Source organism: Oncorhynchus masou, chromosome 24 (assembly GCF_036934945.1).
Source record: "Oncorhynchus masou masou isolate Uvic2021 chromosome 24, UVic_Omas_1.1, whole genome shotgun sequence".
In the NCBI taxonomy this organism is placed as follows: Eukaryota; Metazoa; Chordata; class Actinopteri; order Salmoniformes; family Salmonidae; genus Oncorhynchus; species Oncorhynchus masou.
Genome location: NC_088235.1, coordinates 37,130,453 through 37,147,271, shown reverse-complemented (window position 1 = coordinate 37,147,271; position 16,819 = coordinate 37,130,453). Strand labels below are relative to the sequence as shown.

At 38.9% G+C, this 16,819-nt stretch overlaps 1 protein-coding gene across 3 annotated transcripts; it reads left to right on the top strand.

Annotated features, from left to right (window-relative positions):
* Window positions 1–433: 433 nt before the first annotated feature.
* LOC135512129 (ribonuclease T2-like) lies at window positions 434–10,368 on the top strand. Of its 3 annotated transcripts, none has more exons than XM_064933821.1 (10): window positions 434–452; window positions 1,164–1,244; window positions 1,636–1,690; window positions 1,830–1,879; window positions 2,001–2,058; window positions 2,212–2,276; window positions 2,387–2,500; window positions 2,626–2,671; window positions 8,851–8,922; window positions 9,167–10,368. In XM_064933821.1, exons 2-10 carry the CDS (start codon window positions 1,171–1,173, stop codon window positions 9,368–9,370), a joined length of 738 nt encoding a protein of 245 aa, XP_064789893.1. In that variant the 5' UTR covers window positions 434–452; window positions 1,164–1,170; the 3' UTR covers window positions 9,371–10,368. The 3 variants fall into 3 exon arrangements, with proteins under 3 accessions (XP_064789893.1, XP_064789892.1, XP_064789894.1); XM_064933820.1 differs by lacking the exon at window positions 434–452 and adding an exon at window positions 459–650; XM_064933822.1 differs by lacking the exons at window positions 434–452; window positions 8,851–8,922 and adding an exon at window positions 459–650.
* The last annotated feature ends 6,451 nt before the right edge of the window (window positions 10,369–16,819 follow it).

Genomic DNA, 16,819 nt, shown 5'->3' with positions numbered 1-16,819 from the left:
CTGAACTGTGGCCAAGCACTATTTTTAACAAGAGATTGGGTTAACAGTCACAGCAGTGTGATATGCCTAGGCTACGGCTATTCCTGCCAATGGCCTGAGGCAATGTCACACAGTTTGTTAGCTTCATGCAAGCATAATTTCTCCATTACTTATCTACAAGGCCTAAATGATACAATAACATGGCCTACTGTCTAAAATAACATTGTAAAACATTTTGCAATGTATGCCCATTTTTTATAGAAAGATTACATAGATTAATGCAATTGCAATAAAGATTCAACACATTTGTCTTGTTTTTATTTTTACTGTATGTGGCCCAGTGGAATATCAGTGGATGTGTGCGCGCCTGTGCGGTACAGCTGCCGACAGTGCACGTTTCACATGATCTCACGTGACTTACATTTTCTGAGCATGTGACGCTCAGCTCAGCTGTTGCGGGAAACGATTTCACGGTATTGTTGTTGTAGGCTTCTACCAGACGTCGAATCAGACGGTTTTTGGCTGTCTCATTTTAAACCATAATAAGTGATACTAGTGGAATCTTCATATTGCAAATCTATCAAACGACATTTGTTTCCTCATCTAAATGGCCCTTACAACCGTATAGTTGTATATACGAGTTTATTTTTAACCACAGGAACAAAACAAGGGTAAGAACTTATTGTATCCGTCGTAGGTTACATTTAAATCTTACCCACACAGCCTACGTTTAGCCAGGTGGCAGGCCCAGGTGATACTGGAGACCTTGTTTTTGAAAAATAATATAGTATGTAACCTTTTGTGCAAACTGAAGTTGCGCTCCCCACATCCACGTCAGGTTTGGTGGTTGGCTACAGAGTTGCGAAACGCGTTCCATTATTTGACTGCGGTGTTGATGGGCGCAAACATACGTTCAATAGTATTTGACACCAAAATAACAATCACGCCATGCCAACCATTATATAACTGTTTGTTAAACAAGCTATCTATAAACTAAAATATAAATAATTTATATTAGGCTTATAATTATAATTGGCCTATAATTATAAGAGTTATACTTCTACTTTTATAATAGGCTTTATAATTGTAAGAGTTTGCCTACCATCACATATTAGACCAGCTAAAATCAGTTCATCTATGACCCAAAATATACTTCCCCTAATTGTATGTTCTCTGTGTTTCAGTGTAAATATGAAGTCATTGGCATCTGTTGTCCTGCTGTGCCTTGGCTGCCGTCTGACTTCCTCATTCGTACTCGAGCCGCCGTAAGTAACGTTACTGGTTATATCTGTCTGGTTAATGTCAGATGCCAACCCTGGCCTCTGCATCAAGCCCTTAACTGTGTCTGTCATTCCAAAGTAAGTAAGTAGCCCTTTTCAAGCCACAATGGCCCATAGGGCAGCTTGATGTTCAAGTACACAACCTGGACAGGAGGTTACCTCCAATCCATCTCCTTAATATTGAATGGCAAGTAGCGGGATCATGTCCCGTTTTTAGAGCTTTGTTTTGACCAGGGAACCTTCCAATCTCAGGGAGGACACTAACCACAAGACCACTGAGCTGGTGTCATTCCATAGTCGGCCTCTATGCGAATTGAAGGCCATTAAGTGAGTGAGGCACTTTGATTATCCTAATATTACACTTCAATTATTTCAGGCATATGTGGAGTAAGCTGATCCTGACTCACCACTGGCCGAGCACATTTTGCAGTGTAAGTTACTTTATTGTATGGTTTCATGGCATAATAAACTCAACGTATCATGTGATGATCTGATCGTATGATTGATATGGTGGCTCTAAATTGCCAGATTTGCCAACTTGTATGACAAAATTAACATTTCTATTTGCAGATGGAACACTGTCATTCCAAATTTGACTACTGGACTTTGCATGGACTGTGGTAAGGAAGGACTTCCAACAAATTCAGTAGGAATGTGCATTTTTTTGACTGACCAGATAACATAACATAAACTGTTTTGCATTCTATCTTTGTACACATTTGACCAATGTCTGTTTTACAGGCCAGATAAAGGCCAGGAATGCAATTCATCTTTGCACTTCAATGAAACTCTAATCCAGGTATGTTCTGCTGGGGGAAAAAACATTTAAAATACAAACATTTACAAAAGGCAGATTGAGCTTATTCATGACAAAATATTTTGATGGTTAAAGTAAATGTGTTTATATATTATGGAATTAAGATAAATATTTGATAATGAATATGTTTTGCAGGACCTACTTCCAGAGATGCAGAAGTGGTGGCCGGATCTTAAAATTCCAGAATCCTCTAGATTCTGGTCTGTTCCAGTTTTCTATTTGTATTAATACTTTACTCCAAGTAATTGTTATATTTTCAGGTAACAATATTTTTCTAAACAAATGTTAGTGTTTGATCTTCTATTTACAGGAAATATGAATGGCAAAAACATGGAACATGTGCTGCAAAAGCGGAGTCCCTAAACAGTCAACACAAATACTTTGGCAAAGCCCTGGAGCTGTATCACAAGTTAGACCTTGATGGGTAAGTGTACTGAATTAACAATATAGTACCCTCATGAAACATATGGGATAATGTATGGTTTCAATACCCTGAACCCTAATTTATGTTTTCTACTACTTATTTATACATTCTTTGTATGTTTTCAGGGTGATGAAGAAATGTAACATTGTGCCCTCTGAGACTTACTACACGGTAAGTACATGAAATCAATATTACTACATTACCAAGGATAATTTAATTTTGCAAAGAGTAAATAGTTGCATGTTTAAACTTCAAGCATTTCTGCATCGTATCAAACAACACTCTATACTGTGTGTGTTGGGAACGCGAACCATTTGAAATGTGTGAGTATGTGAAGTCAACAGTGACTAATTTACAGTAAGTCATTTGACTTACTGTTCCTGTTTACTTAGTTACTGGCAGTAAAATGACCCAGATGTGTGCATGCATTCAATACCAGGTTATCGACCGGTATTGGCCTTTTACCACGATAACCGATATTCAATAAATAGGATGGATAAAAGGGAATGTCATGCTCAACTGAAGATTCACAGCCATTCCCATGATGTTTCATTATTGTCACAATGTAAGGAATCAACATTTGAAGCACATTTCTTGGACAATTGGTCTTTAGGATAGCAATTTATGAGAAATGAGTGTGGAAAAATGACACTTTAATTTCCCCTCTTTGAAACAGTACAGTTGAAGTCAGAAGTTTACATACACTTAAGTTGGAGTAATTAAAACTCGTTTTTTCAACCACTCCAAATTTCTTGTTAAGAAACTATAGTTTTGGCCAGTCGGTTAGGACATCTACTTTGTGCATGACACAAGTCATTTTTCCAACAATTGTTTACAGACAGGTTATTTGACTTATAATTCACTGTATCACAATTCCAGTGGGTCAGAAGTTTACATTCACTAACTTGACTGTGCCTTTAAACAGCTTGGAAAATTCCAGAAAATGTCATGGCTTTAGAAGCTTCTGATAGGCTAATTGACACCATTTGAGTCAATTGGAGGTGTACCTGTGGATGTATTTCATGGCCTACCTTCAAACTCAGTGCCTCTTTGCTTGACATCATGGGAAAATAAAAAGAAATCAACCAAGACCTTTGTAGACCTGTAGACCTCCACAAGGCTGGTTCATCTTTGGGAGCAATTTCCAAATGCCTGAAGGTACCACGTTCAGCTGTACAAACAATAGTACGCAAGTATAAACACCATGGGACAATGCAGCCCTCATACCACTCAGGAAGGAGACGCGTTCTGTCTCCTAGAGAGGAACATACTTTGGTACGAAAAGTACAAATCAATCACAGAATAGCAGCAGAGGACCTTGTGAAGATGCTGGAGGAAATGGGTACAAAAGTATCTATATCCACAGTAAAACGAGTCCTATATCGACATAACTGCCATAAAAAAGCCAGACTATGGTTTGCAACTGCACATGAGGACAAAGAGCGTACTTTTTGGAGAAATGTCCTCTGGTCTGATAAAACAAAAATAGAACTGTTTGGCCATAATGACCATCGTTATATTTGGAGGAAAAAGGGGTGAGGCTTGCAAGCCGAAGAACACCATCCCAAATGTGAAGCACAGGGATGGCAGCATCATGTTGTGGGGGTGCTTTGCTGCAGGAGGGAATGGTGCACTTCACAAAATAGATGGCATCATGAGGGAGGAAATGTATGTGGATATATTGAAGCAACATCTCAAGACGTCAGTCAGGAAGTTAAAGCTTGGTCGCAAATGGGTCTTCCAAATGGACAATGACCCCAAGCATACTTCCAAAGTTGTGGCAAAAGGGCTTAAGGACAACAAAGTCAAGGTATTGGAGTGGCCATCACAAAGCCCTGACCTCAATCCCATAGAAAATGTGTGGGAAGAACTGAAAAAGAGTGTGCGAGCAAGGAGGCCTACAAACCTGACTCAGTTACACCAGCTCTGTCAGGAGGAATGGGCCAAAATTCACCCAACTTTTTGTGGGAAGCTTGTGGAAGGCTACCCAAAACGTTTGACCCAAGTTAAACAATTTAAAGGCAATGCTACCAAATACTAATTGAGTGTGTGTAAACTTCTGACCCACTGGGAATGTGATGAAATAAATAAAAGCTGAAATAAATCAATCTCTCTACTATTATTCTAAACATTTCACATTCTTAACATGAAGTGGTGATCCTAACTGACCTAAAACAGATATTTTTTACTAGGATTAAATGTCAGGAATTGTGAAACTGAGTTTAAATGTATTTGGCTAAGGTGTATGTAAACCTCCGACTTCAACTGTATATCAGCAGATACTTTCAGAAGGCACTGTATTCATACCCCTTTACTTATTCCACATTTTGTTGTGTTACAGCCTGAATCCAAAATGGATTAAATCATTTTTTTTCTCACCAACAATACCCCATAATGACAACGTGAAAACATGTTTTTAGAAATTTTGGCAAATGTATTCAAAATTAAATACAGAAATATCTAATTTACATAAGTATTCGCACACCTGAGTCAATACTTTGCAGACGCACCTTTGGCAGCAATTACAGCTGTGAGTCCTTCTGGGTAAGTCTCTAAGACAGGGGTGGGGGCGACAAAAAATCTGAACAACTCACAAGGGGCTGCAGTTGCGTGTGGTTCTGCATACCCACATGTGCATAGTTGTTACACAGCTAATGTCCTCATTTTTACACATTTTGCCATGGGGTGGAGATAAAGATTTTGTGATTTTATATCTAATTTCATGCAATTCTACTCATTTTGCCATGGGCCTGAATGTAAAATTAGCTATTAATAGTGACATAACAAAAGAAACTGCTAATGCACAACCAAATGTTGAAATTGCACCTTGTGTATTCCACCTTCTACTATTCTAACTTGAAACAGTAAGTTGAGACCCTAACTCTTTATTCTTTTTTTTTATGATCCGAGGACCGGCCAGTTGCCCATCCCTGCTCTCAGAGCTTTCCACACCTGGATTTTGCAACATTTGCCCATTTTATTCTTTTATTCTTTTAAACTCTTCAAGCTCTGTCAAATTAGTTGTTGATCATTGCGAGACAACCATTTTAAGGTATTGCTATAGATTTCCAAGTAGATTTAAGTCAAAACTGTTAGTGGGCCACTCAGGGATATTTTATTGTCTTCTTGGTCAGCAACTTGTCTTTTAAGTCATTGTCGTGCTGAAAGGTGAATTCATCTCCCAGTGTCTAGTGGAAAGCACACTGAACCAGATTTTTCTTTAGGATTTTGCCTGTGCTTCTTTTTTATCCTGAAACTCCCCATTCTAAGAATTACAAGCAAACCCATAACATGATGCCGCCACCACTATGTTTGAAAATACGGAGTGTGGTACTCAGTAGTGTGTTGTATTCGATTTGCCCCAAACATAACACTTTGCATTCTGGTCAAAACTTTTTTTGCCACAGCAGTATTATGTGCCTTGTTGCAAACAGGATGTATATTTTGCAATATTTTTATTCTGTGCAGGCTTCCTTCTTTTCACTCGGTCAAATAGATTTGATTTTTTTAGATTTATATAACGCTTTTGTACCAACTGAGGTACTCAAAGGACTTTACATAGTATATGGCAACCATTTTTGTGCCACAGCGCTCACCACCCATCAGGTGAGGAGTGATTTGCCAATTAGAAATTAGGGGGATGATTAGGTGGCTTTGATGGAATGGGGCTAGGTTGGGAATTTAGCCAAGACACCAGGGTTAACACCCCTACTCTTAAGATAAGTGACATTTCTAATGACCAGAGTGTCAGGACAACCATTTAACATCCCATCCGAGACTGCACCCTACACAGGGCAAGGGTGGTATGCTGCTGGCAATTGTCTCAAGTCAAACTAATCACAGCCTTTTTACCATTTTTGAATTTACTACAAACACTTACATCAAACTTCCAAATTATATTTATTGACAATAAGAAAACATATCCTTTTAAAATACATATTTACAGATGTAGAAACCTGAGGCAGGGACAAGTCACTGGTTTATATTGCCCATCTTGAAATACCAGTAAAATACATTTATCATGTAATATCATTAGAAATAGGCCTAGAACAAGTCTGAGGTTTATACAGTCCATCATAACAGGCTAGACCAACTAATCAATCAGTTCTTCAACGCAATGCTAACCTGTGGAGATCAGGACCGGTATCCACAAAGCATCAGAGTAGGAGTGCTGATCTAGGACCATTCCCACTCGGATATGCTTTACATTTAAGTCATTTAGCAGACGCTCTTATCCAGAGCGACTTACAAATTGGTGAATTCACCTTCTGACATATCTTAGGCCATATCTTGAAGAACTTTCAGCACTGACAGGACATTATGTGCTTTGTGGATACGGACCCAGAGATCCACAGCTGTAGTTCTGAGGGGTAAAAGTAAATACAAAGTCCCCTTGCTATCGACACGTTATACTGACACAATGTTTAAAACTGGAAACATTAACATATGATTAAAAAGTACACATACAGACCATGTATGTATTAAACTAGCCTGCAAATGGATCAAATAAATTCAACAAGAATTTTGAATATAAATGATTCCCTGTTTGGTTTTAGTATGCTGCCATTGCCCTGAAATTGAGAGGTCTCGCGATCAGGTTTAAAAATTAACGTTGTGATCAAGGTGTGCTGGAAAAGAGCTTCAGATAGTGGACAATCCGTGTCCACTAACAATTGCTGGTGAATCCTCTGACGTCTTCAAAGACTGTTGTACTATAGTCTGTGTTACAGACAACTTTACCATACATCAATGGTTTTGGTAATAGCCCAAAACAAACAAAGAACAGGGAAAATATGAAAGGAAAGGGTTGAGGCCTCATCCGCATGGTTTTTAAGGGGAAAGTCCTAGTTGAAATACCTCACTGGCCTGCCTGTATTGTTAGTATTGTGGAGTAACTACAGTGTTGTTGATCCATCTTAATTTTTTTTCTATGACAGCCATTAATCTTTTAGCGTCTAAGCCGGTGCGGTCCATTATTATAATTTTTAATGAAACGTTGAAGTTGGCCTTACTGCTATTAGTCCATAGAAACACATTGAATAACAACTTCATACATAGTACAAAAATAAACATCTATACAGAAGTTTGTTCTGAAGTGTCTGTCCTATATCTGAGTGATAAAGATCAGAATATTATTTTTTTATACATGTATTTAACCCCTTTATTTTAGGCATTAAACTAATCTCCATATATATATATGGAGATTAGTTTAATGCCTAAAATAAAGGGGTTAAATACGTGTATAAAAAAAAATATATATAAAAGTATATATATATACTGCCATTTATTTTTGAAATTGGTACCTGGCTACCTTCAGACTAGTTTTGTGAGGCTTGTAGGTGTCCTAGAGCAAAACAACTGACATGTATGTGTTAGTGAGAGAATCACCTTTCTATATTATTGCGTAGCCCAAACTGTGCTGGGCTGTACACACCGATGCTGGCAGATCGGCAATACCGATTTCAGACAAGTCCCATGACACTTGTGGGGGTCGTAGAGCAAAACCTTTCAGTCGCTACATACGTTGTGACAAGACCAATTTTCGGGATGTCTCATGGTCTGACAAACACCACCTTTCACCGCCAATGCGGAACAGGATCCGGTAGATTGAGACGCAGCCCATGCAAAAAAAAAAGATCTCGTTTAAACTGATGGATTAAAAAATATATATAATTCTAATTAGATTTCCACAGGGGTGTGGACATCGACTCTAGGGGGTTTTAAACTCAGTAACTGTTTTAAAGTCACCATTGGCCTCAGGGTGAAATTCTTGAGCGGTTTCCTTCGTCTCCAGCAACAGTTAGGAAGGACACCTGTATCTTTGTAGTGACTGGGTGCATTGATACACCATCCAAAGTGTAATTAATATAATCCAAGGGATATTTGTCTGCTTTTCTTTACCCATCTACCAATGGGTGAACTTCTTCTTTGTGAGGCATTGGAAAACCTCACTGGTCTTTGTGGTTGAATCTGTGTTGGAAATTCACTGCTTGACTGAGGGACCTTACAGATAATTGTATTTGTGGGGTACAGAGATGAGGTAGTCATTCAAAAATCATGCTACACACTATTATTATACAGAGTCCATGCAACGTATTATTTGACATGTTAAGCAAATTATTACTCCCGAACTTATGGCTAGTCATAGCAAGAGTTGAATACTTATTGATTGAAGACATTTCGGCTTTTTATTTTTAAATTTTTTGTAAAAAATAAAAATGTAATCCATTTTACATTCAGGCTATGACACAACAAAATGTGGAAAAAGTCGGACCCCGAAAACCCATGTCGTTCAGGTTCTAATAGCGTGTGATGAGTACTCGTGGTAAATTGATTATGTCTGTTTTTAGTTTGACCTCATTGAAGGAAACATTCTCAACTTCTACAACGTGAAACCAAAGATTCAGTGTATTCATCCAAAGGTATCATGTTTTTTATAGTTTGTCTTTGGGTAAAATGCAAACTTAAGCACAACTAGTTAATGGATATGCTAAAGGTTTTCTTTGAAGAGTATAGGATAACAAGAATTGTGTACCATTTTCTATTTAGAATACATTTCTTTAATCATTCTACATGAAGAATAGTCATTGCACACCACTTAAAGATAAAATCATGAATCCTAACCCTAAATATAGAATGTATCATTAAGTTATTTATTGTTTACAGGAAGGGAAGATGCAAATCTTGGGGCAGATCGAGATCTGCTTCAACTCAGACTTTCAACTGGACGACTGTGAGCATTCTGAGACAGACACAGTGAACCTCAATGTTAAGGGTGCAGGGTTTAGTGTGTGTGACCATGCCACACCGGTCTACTACCCTCCCCTGAAGGTCTACTACCCTCCCCTGAAGGGGAAACTGTCAGTGTAGTGGCATAGAGCGGTATTGTCACGCATCCCTTTATAATCAGTGTCAGATCTCACATGGAACATAGATACAGGAAGGTTCCACTTGGTGTGAGTTCGCACATAAATCTATCTGAAAAACTCTAACAGTTTTTAATTGAATGTGTCTACTGCTTTTTGGAACTGTTTTCTGGCATTCAAACTTAACATTTTACTGCTTGATTCTTGGAAACAGGGTGGTCATGCTGTAACTCAAGGAACAAATCAGCTTTTTTATTTATATATATATATATATATAAATACTTTGCAAATCATAATACAATGTACGTAAATAAGAAGTTCCCCACAGAGCATCTTAGATGTGGCAGAGAAAGAGGGGAATATATGACACCAGGTATCGTAGGCTAGTAGCTGATGCTACATGTGATCGCCAGTCATGTAGTATGCAGTGCATGATATCCTGTAGAGGGGGGGGGGGGGTGTCCATGTTTGAGTCTGTCGATGTATAATGTGAGTTTGTGGAATGTAACACTAATGCCACCTGTAATATAGGGTGACATTTGCTTTCAAGGGGTTTGTGAGTCATTTTAAATTGGCCTTAGTTTGTTTAAAGTATGGTCCTACATTTTGTTAAACATAACATTTAAAGTTTGATGCACAGTTTATGAAGAGGTCTGATGACTGCATTCATTAATTTTGTCTTTCAATATGTTTTTAATTTTATTTTGTTGTAAACTGTGTTGAGTAATTATGGTAAGAATGTGCATGGTGGTGGTTAAAATGCATAAGTTATGGAGATGGCATTACTAAAGTTTAGATTTTCTGCGCACAGTTTAACAAGGCTATCATGATCATGATTTAACCAGATACAGGTATTATATCTAACAATGTAATTTCTGCTGTTAGTTTGATTTCATTGAATTGTGGGATAAGCTTTGGTTTTTAAATGGTGGCCTTATTTTGGTAGGTTCCAATCCTCTGTAATGTTTATGTACAAATCATTAAAGTAATTTTTCTATTGCAGCAGTTTTTATGTACTATTTACCCTGGAATTTGATTTTTAGTGAATCCAGTTAACATGCATAAGTATGCACATTCAACTAAATGCCACAAGAGGTCAGAAAACTTCAACAGAATGCCAATGGCCAAAAGAGGCAGTCCCTGTCTAACACTGTGGCATTTTCAGTCTAACAAATTACACATTTTAAAGAAATGTTATATCCACAAAAAGTATACAATTATCTAAAACTCCATTTCCAGGAACGCTGATGATTTTGACTTAAAATCCTGTATTTGTATTGTAACCCTCTTAATTTTAACATCATGTTAACTGCAGATGTATAGCCAGATGTATATTAGAACAAAGATGATGATTACTCATGAGCAATTTTTAAGATATATATAAAAAAAAAGCTATTTACTATAGTGTTCACGAGTGGTAGAATAGCAATGCTGGTGATGTATACACTATTTGTATCTTACAGGCATGCCATTGATCTATCCTCATGACACCTTGTATGTAAGAGATTTATAGGCTGTTGGAGTACATGGAACATTGTGCTTTTTAGACCTCATGTAAGGCATGTCAGCACACTGAAGAGATTATTTTACATTTCATATAAAAGGGTTTTATCAAAAATATGACTAATGTGTATCTGTCCTGGGAATGTTGAAATATTGCGTTGCACAATATCTTGTCTACTTATATTTCAGCATAGTTTAATATTCCCCTTGTGAACTGCATTTGAATCCCTGTCCCCAAAATAAGAGTTAAAATGTTGTATTATGGGCCTTGGCTGTCGGTATAATGGATATTATGTGTGGTGCAATCAGTTTTATGTAAGCTGTCATCGTAGGATAAGAGGAAAGAGGTTATAGTGTCAATGAAATCTCATTTGCCAAGAACAGGCAGAACCAAATAGTTGTAGGGAGGCAACAGTTGCCTCAGTGGGTATTACACACATACACACAGTGAAATCCATGCACGACTCTTAATGTGGTTATTGAAGCTTATCAGTGAGTGAAGTAGTCAGGTTGATTCTTCTTGACTAAAAAAACTCTGTCTCGCAGCCATTCCGAGGGCTGAACAATGGCTCGGCTATATCACTGCTTCCTAATTGGTGAAAAGGCCCATTAGAAATGCATTTCACTCTTCTTCCCTCCTTCTCCTTTTGAAGAGAGTTAAGTGTCTTATGTCCTCAAGTCAACAGAGACAGCATGGGATAGTCACTGCACACAAGAGCACTCGTGGCCTTATACCTCAGCTCCTCTATAACCAGGGTAGATGCCTCTTTGTGGAGGTTGTAAGTCAGATCCAGCCAACTGGCTTTTAAGCAGTGTGAATTAATAGGACCTGGTCCCGGAGATAATGGTTATGGCTGAGAGCAATTCTGGATGCCCTTGAAAGCAACCGTTTTGTCATTCACTCATATCTGTGGTAGAGGAGAGCAGAGATCCTGTGTTGGCCCTTCTTCCTGTAAGGGTGACGGGGCCGAAAAGGAAGTAACTTCACCATGAGTCATCGGCAGTACTCCCTGACCGGAGTGAGCGGGAATTTAAGGCTGAGTTTGGATTTGGCATGTGCAGACATGGAGACGTTGTCTATCGACAGTGCCTTCGCCTCGTTAACCGAAGATGAGGGTCCTTGTGAAGAGCTCCTGAATATAGCGCAGGTTAGTATGCTAAAGCAGTATCTGTGTTTTACATGTTCAGTATCTGATATCCTTCATTATAACTTCCTGTAGTATAGCAGTAAGAATAGCCAGTGGATACAGAGGACACATACTGGAAAGGGGGATACCTAGTCAGTTGTACAACTGAATGCATTCATTTACATTTAAGTCATTTAGCAGACGCTCTTATCCAGAGCGACTTACAAATTGGTGAATTCACCTTCTGACATTCAACTGAAATGTGTCTTCTACATTTAACCCAACCCCTCTGAATCAGAGAGATGCGCTGTAGTGAGAGTATCCAGCTATCTTATGTGTTGATCTCTAAAATGCTTCAATAGAAGGGAGGAGTTTGGAAGACATACAAATAACTATGATATACTGGCTAACTCAGGAATACATGAGTTGTTAGCAATACAACAGAGGCGATGCATGCAGAGTTCCTATATATTCCATTCAGTGCCTGTGAAGTTCTCAAAGCCTAGAAATACATTCATTCTCGGTGCTCAGTCTGTCCTCCAGAATGTAGTTAAAGGCGGGTAATCATTCAGTGATGCACAGGTCAGGGACAATAAGAGAGATCTGCAGATTTTCAAACAAAGGCATTTTATGGTAGTAAGTTGGTTAAATCTATCATTGCTACTCACCTATGCGGTGATTAGAATTGTGTAGTTATATGTGTTCTTGGGGACCTTCAATGCTGGAGAAATGTTTTGGTACCCTTCCCCAGATCTGTGCCTCGACACAATCCTCTCTCGGAGCTCTACAGAAAATTCCTTTGACCTCATGGCTTGGTTTTTGCTCTGACATGCACTGTCAACTGTGGGACCTTAAATAGACAGTGTGCCTTTCCAAATCATGTCCAATCCATTGAATTTGCCACAGGTGGATTCCAATGAAGTTGTAGAAACATCTCAAGGATGATCAATTGAAACCGGATGCACCAAAGCTCAATTTTGAGTCTCATAGCAAAGGGTCTGAATACTTAAGTTAATAAGGGATTTCTGTTTATTTTTAATACATTTGCAAAAATGTCTAAACCTGTTTTCGCTTTGTCATTATAGGGTATTGTGTGTAGTTTGATGGGGAAAAACTATTTAATCCATTTGAGACTTTAACGTAACAATGTGGAAAAAATACAAGGGGTCTGAATACTTTCTGAATGCACTGTATGCATCAGTCATCTAAGGAATCACAACTTTTCAAGGAAATTAATAAATCCACAATAAGATAATGTCAACTGCAGATGTCTACCTCTATCAAGGAACAGTCATGATCAGGTATTTTAATACTACTTAGTTAAGTGTAAAAACCTCTGCAGGGATATTTAAAATCCTTTACCTGCAGTCGCATAACCAAAGCGCCCTCTCGTGGCCTCATGGATGGAATACTAATATATTAAATAATTTCATAATTAATCAAACAAATTTAAACCTCCGAAAAGCCTGTGTTACTACGCAAACGATTTTGTAATAGATGCTGTTTTGAACATGTGCATCTGCACAGGTGAGTTGACAGCAGACAAGGAGACCCATCTTTTCACAGCAGACCTATAAACACCACCAGGGTTACCACTCTGCCCTGTGACTCTCCAGAGAGCGGAGAGAACAGGAGACAGACATGAAGACCATACAGATGTGTGGCTGACAGTCTGGGTCCTAATGGATTGATCTCTATATGAATCACAACACACCTGGCTTTGGGCAAGATAACTCTAATCAGCCACAGGTCAGACCTGGCTGCAAGTCAGATACTTCTCCACTTCAGTATCTCTGCCTTCAAGCCCTCTATAGCTTGTATGTTCCTGCCTAACTATAGTTCTTCCAGCCATTTAGACACAACAAAGCAAAGCAGTCCCTCCCTAAGCAAGGGTTTGGACTGCACTGACAACCATGCCATTTCTCATTAATGTGCATTATGATATTTGAGGGGTAATGTGGAATGGACAGTTTTTCAGGAGGATGTTTTGCTGACGTGAAATACATTACTTTTTCACATGATTGAGCACGAACAATGGCTCAAATTATGTGCTCAGTGAATCTATTCCCGTACCTTCCTAAAAAAGATCAATGTTTTCCATACTGTGTCTCGACACATTTATTTTAATTAATGTCTATCTCTATCAAGGAACAGTATTATGATCAGGTATTTTAATACTACTTAGGTAAGTGTAAAAACCTCTGTAGGGATATCCTGCAGTAGAATAACCAAAGCTCCCTCATGGATGGAATATTCATATTTTTCATAATTAATCAAACAAATATAAACCTCAAAATCCTATGTCAAACAGTTTTGTAATATTTCAGTCATCTGTGATAAAGTGTAATATTGGGACGCAAACTCAAAACTGAATGTCTTTCAACTCTATATCTGACATGGTACAGGTGTCTTTGTTTTTTAAAACCCAGAACCATGTGTGTGTGAGGTGTATACTATTATTTCAAAGTAGTTAAGAGCTTGTAAGTCAGCATTTCACTGTAAGGTCTACTACACCTGTTGTATTCGGCGCATGTGACAAATACAATTTGATTTGTTTGACTACCAAGAAACAGTCTGTGTGACCCTGATTTAGCCCACTGCTAAAGGTTAAGGAGTGCAGTAATATGGATACACTACTACAAGCCTTGCATTTCATAGAAGTGAATTTATTGTATGACTTGAACATAAATGAAAGGTTCTGATATACTGTATGAAATATCTGCTTTAGACATATCATAAGCTTATACCTGCAGGCTAAGGTTCAGATCTACTACTGTATTCAGATAGTTATTCATTTTCAGCTCCATGGTGACCAGTGCTGTGTGAGAGGTTTACATAATCTGCTTGAAAGATCTCTAAATTAGCTAATTTCATTGTGCTAATTGGCTTTGTTATTGGTCTGTAATAATATAGATATGTTCCTTTCAGTGGTGGTTGGTGCCATTTAAGAGGATGGAGGATGATAATTGTTTTTATGAGCATGGCCTTCTTTCTATTACAGCATATTGGATGACTGTCATTCATATTCCATTCACTCAGTTCAATGTAATATCAATAGGTTTAGGCTACTACATAATACTCAAATTTTCCCTATTCCCATCATGAGGTTACTACAACCTTATCTATAAATGAAAGTTTACAACGTAGGTGCACACAGGTTGAGAGGAAGATTTGAGGTGACAGTGACATATGGACAGACAGTGACACATTCAATACTGCCTTGCCCACTCTTGCCTGCATCTAACTGATAGAGGGTGTAATCATTAGTCCAAAAGTTGCAAACAAGAGTTTCTATTGGACAAATTCAGGTATGTTTATCCCCGTTTCATTCCGTTTGCTTCAGTTTTAAGAAATGTTTTTCAACAGAATCAGCTGAATGAATGCACCCCTGATCTGGTTCCGGGTTGGAGCGAGCGGTCGCATCTACACTTCGGTCCGCAGGTAGTATAACTTTTCATTACATTTTCAGTACATTTCATTATAGTACAACGGTTTGATTTGTCTAATCTTAGCAATTTCTTCTTAGCTAGCTACATAGCCGTCTTTGTATCAAAGATAATTGCGTAATTATCGTATCTCGTCGTCCTAACGTAGTCTACACTGCTATCTGCCCAGCAGCTAGCTAACGTCTACTAGCACTGTAGAAACTATTACACTCAACTGAACGACTCGATTAGTGTAGTGTTAGCTAGCTACATAGCTGTCTTTGCTGTCTTCGTATCCAAGATAATTGTGTAGTTTAGAGTGTGTAGACTTAGAGTGATTATCTTTATTTACCGAGGTTAGCTAGCCAGCTATTTGTCGTCCTTAACGTAGGAGATACTGTTAGCTAGCTAGCCAACAGCTAGCCAACGTCTACTGAATAGAACTTCAACAACCCGGTCAACATTCTGCTTCGCTCCACAGGTAGTATCACATTTTCATTTCACTTCATTACAGTACAACGGTTTGATTTGTTTGATCGTAGCTAGCTAGCTACATAGCCGTCTTTGTATCTAAGACAATTGTGTAGTCTAGAGCGATTTTCTAGGTTAGCTAGCCAGCTATTGTCGTTCTTTTAACGTAACGTAACGTAATCAATACTGCTAGCTAGCCAGCTAGCCCCCGAATAGCAGCACTGTAAAAACTATTCCACTCGACGGAACGACTTGATTAGTGTAGTGTCAACAACGCAGCCACTGCCAGCTAGCCTACAAAGTCAACAACGCAGCCACTGCCAGCTAGCCTACTCCAGCAGTACTGTATCATTTCAATCATTTTAGTCAATAAGATTCTTGCTACGTAAGCTTAACTTTCTGAACATTCGAGACGTGTAGTCCACTTGTCATTCCAATCTCCTTTGCATTAGCGTAGCCTCTTCTGTAGCCTGTCAACTATGTGTCTTTCTATCCCTGTTCTCTCCTCTCTGCACAGACCATACAAACGCTCCACACCGCGTGGCCGCGGCCACCCTAATCTGGTGGTCCCAGCGCGCACGACCCACGTGGAGTTCCAGGTCTCCGGTAGCCTCTGGAACTACCGATCTGCGGCCAACAAGGCAGACTTCATCTCAGCCTATGCCTCCCTCCAGTCCCTCGACTTCTTGGCACTGACGGAAACATGGATCACCACAGATAACACTGCTACTCCTACTGCTCTCTCTTCGTCCGCCCACGTGTTCTCGCACACCCCGAGAGCTCCTGGTCAGCGGGGTGGTGGCACCGGGATCCTCATCTCTCCCAAGTGGTCATTCTCTCTTTCTCCCCTTACCCATCTGTCTATCGCCTCCTTTGAATTCCATGCTGTCACAGTTACCAGCCCTTTCAAGCTTAACATCCTTATCA

What these genes read in the sequence shown, in the direction of transcription:
- LOC135512129 (XM_064933821.1), top strand. Translation starts at nt 1,171, where the DNA reads ATGAAGTCATTGGCATCTGTTGTCCTGCTGTGCCTTGGCTGCCGTCTG. An exon ending in GGCCGAGCACATTTTGCAGT is followed by an intron (nt 1,691 to 1,829) that starts GTAAGTTACTTT and finishes TTCTATTTGCAG; the next exon opens with ATGGAACACTGTCATTCCAA. An exon ending in CCTCTGAGACTTACTACACG is followed by an intron (nt 2,672 to 8,850) that starts GTAAGTACATGA and finishes GTCTGTTTTTAG; the next exon opens with TTTGACCTCATTGAAGGAAA.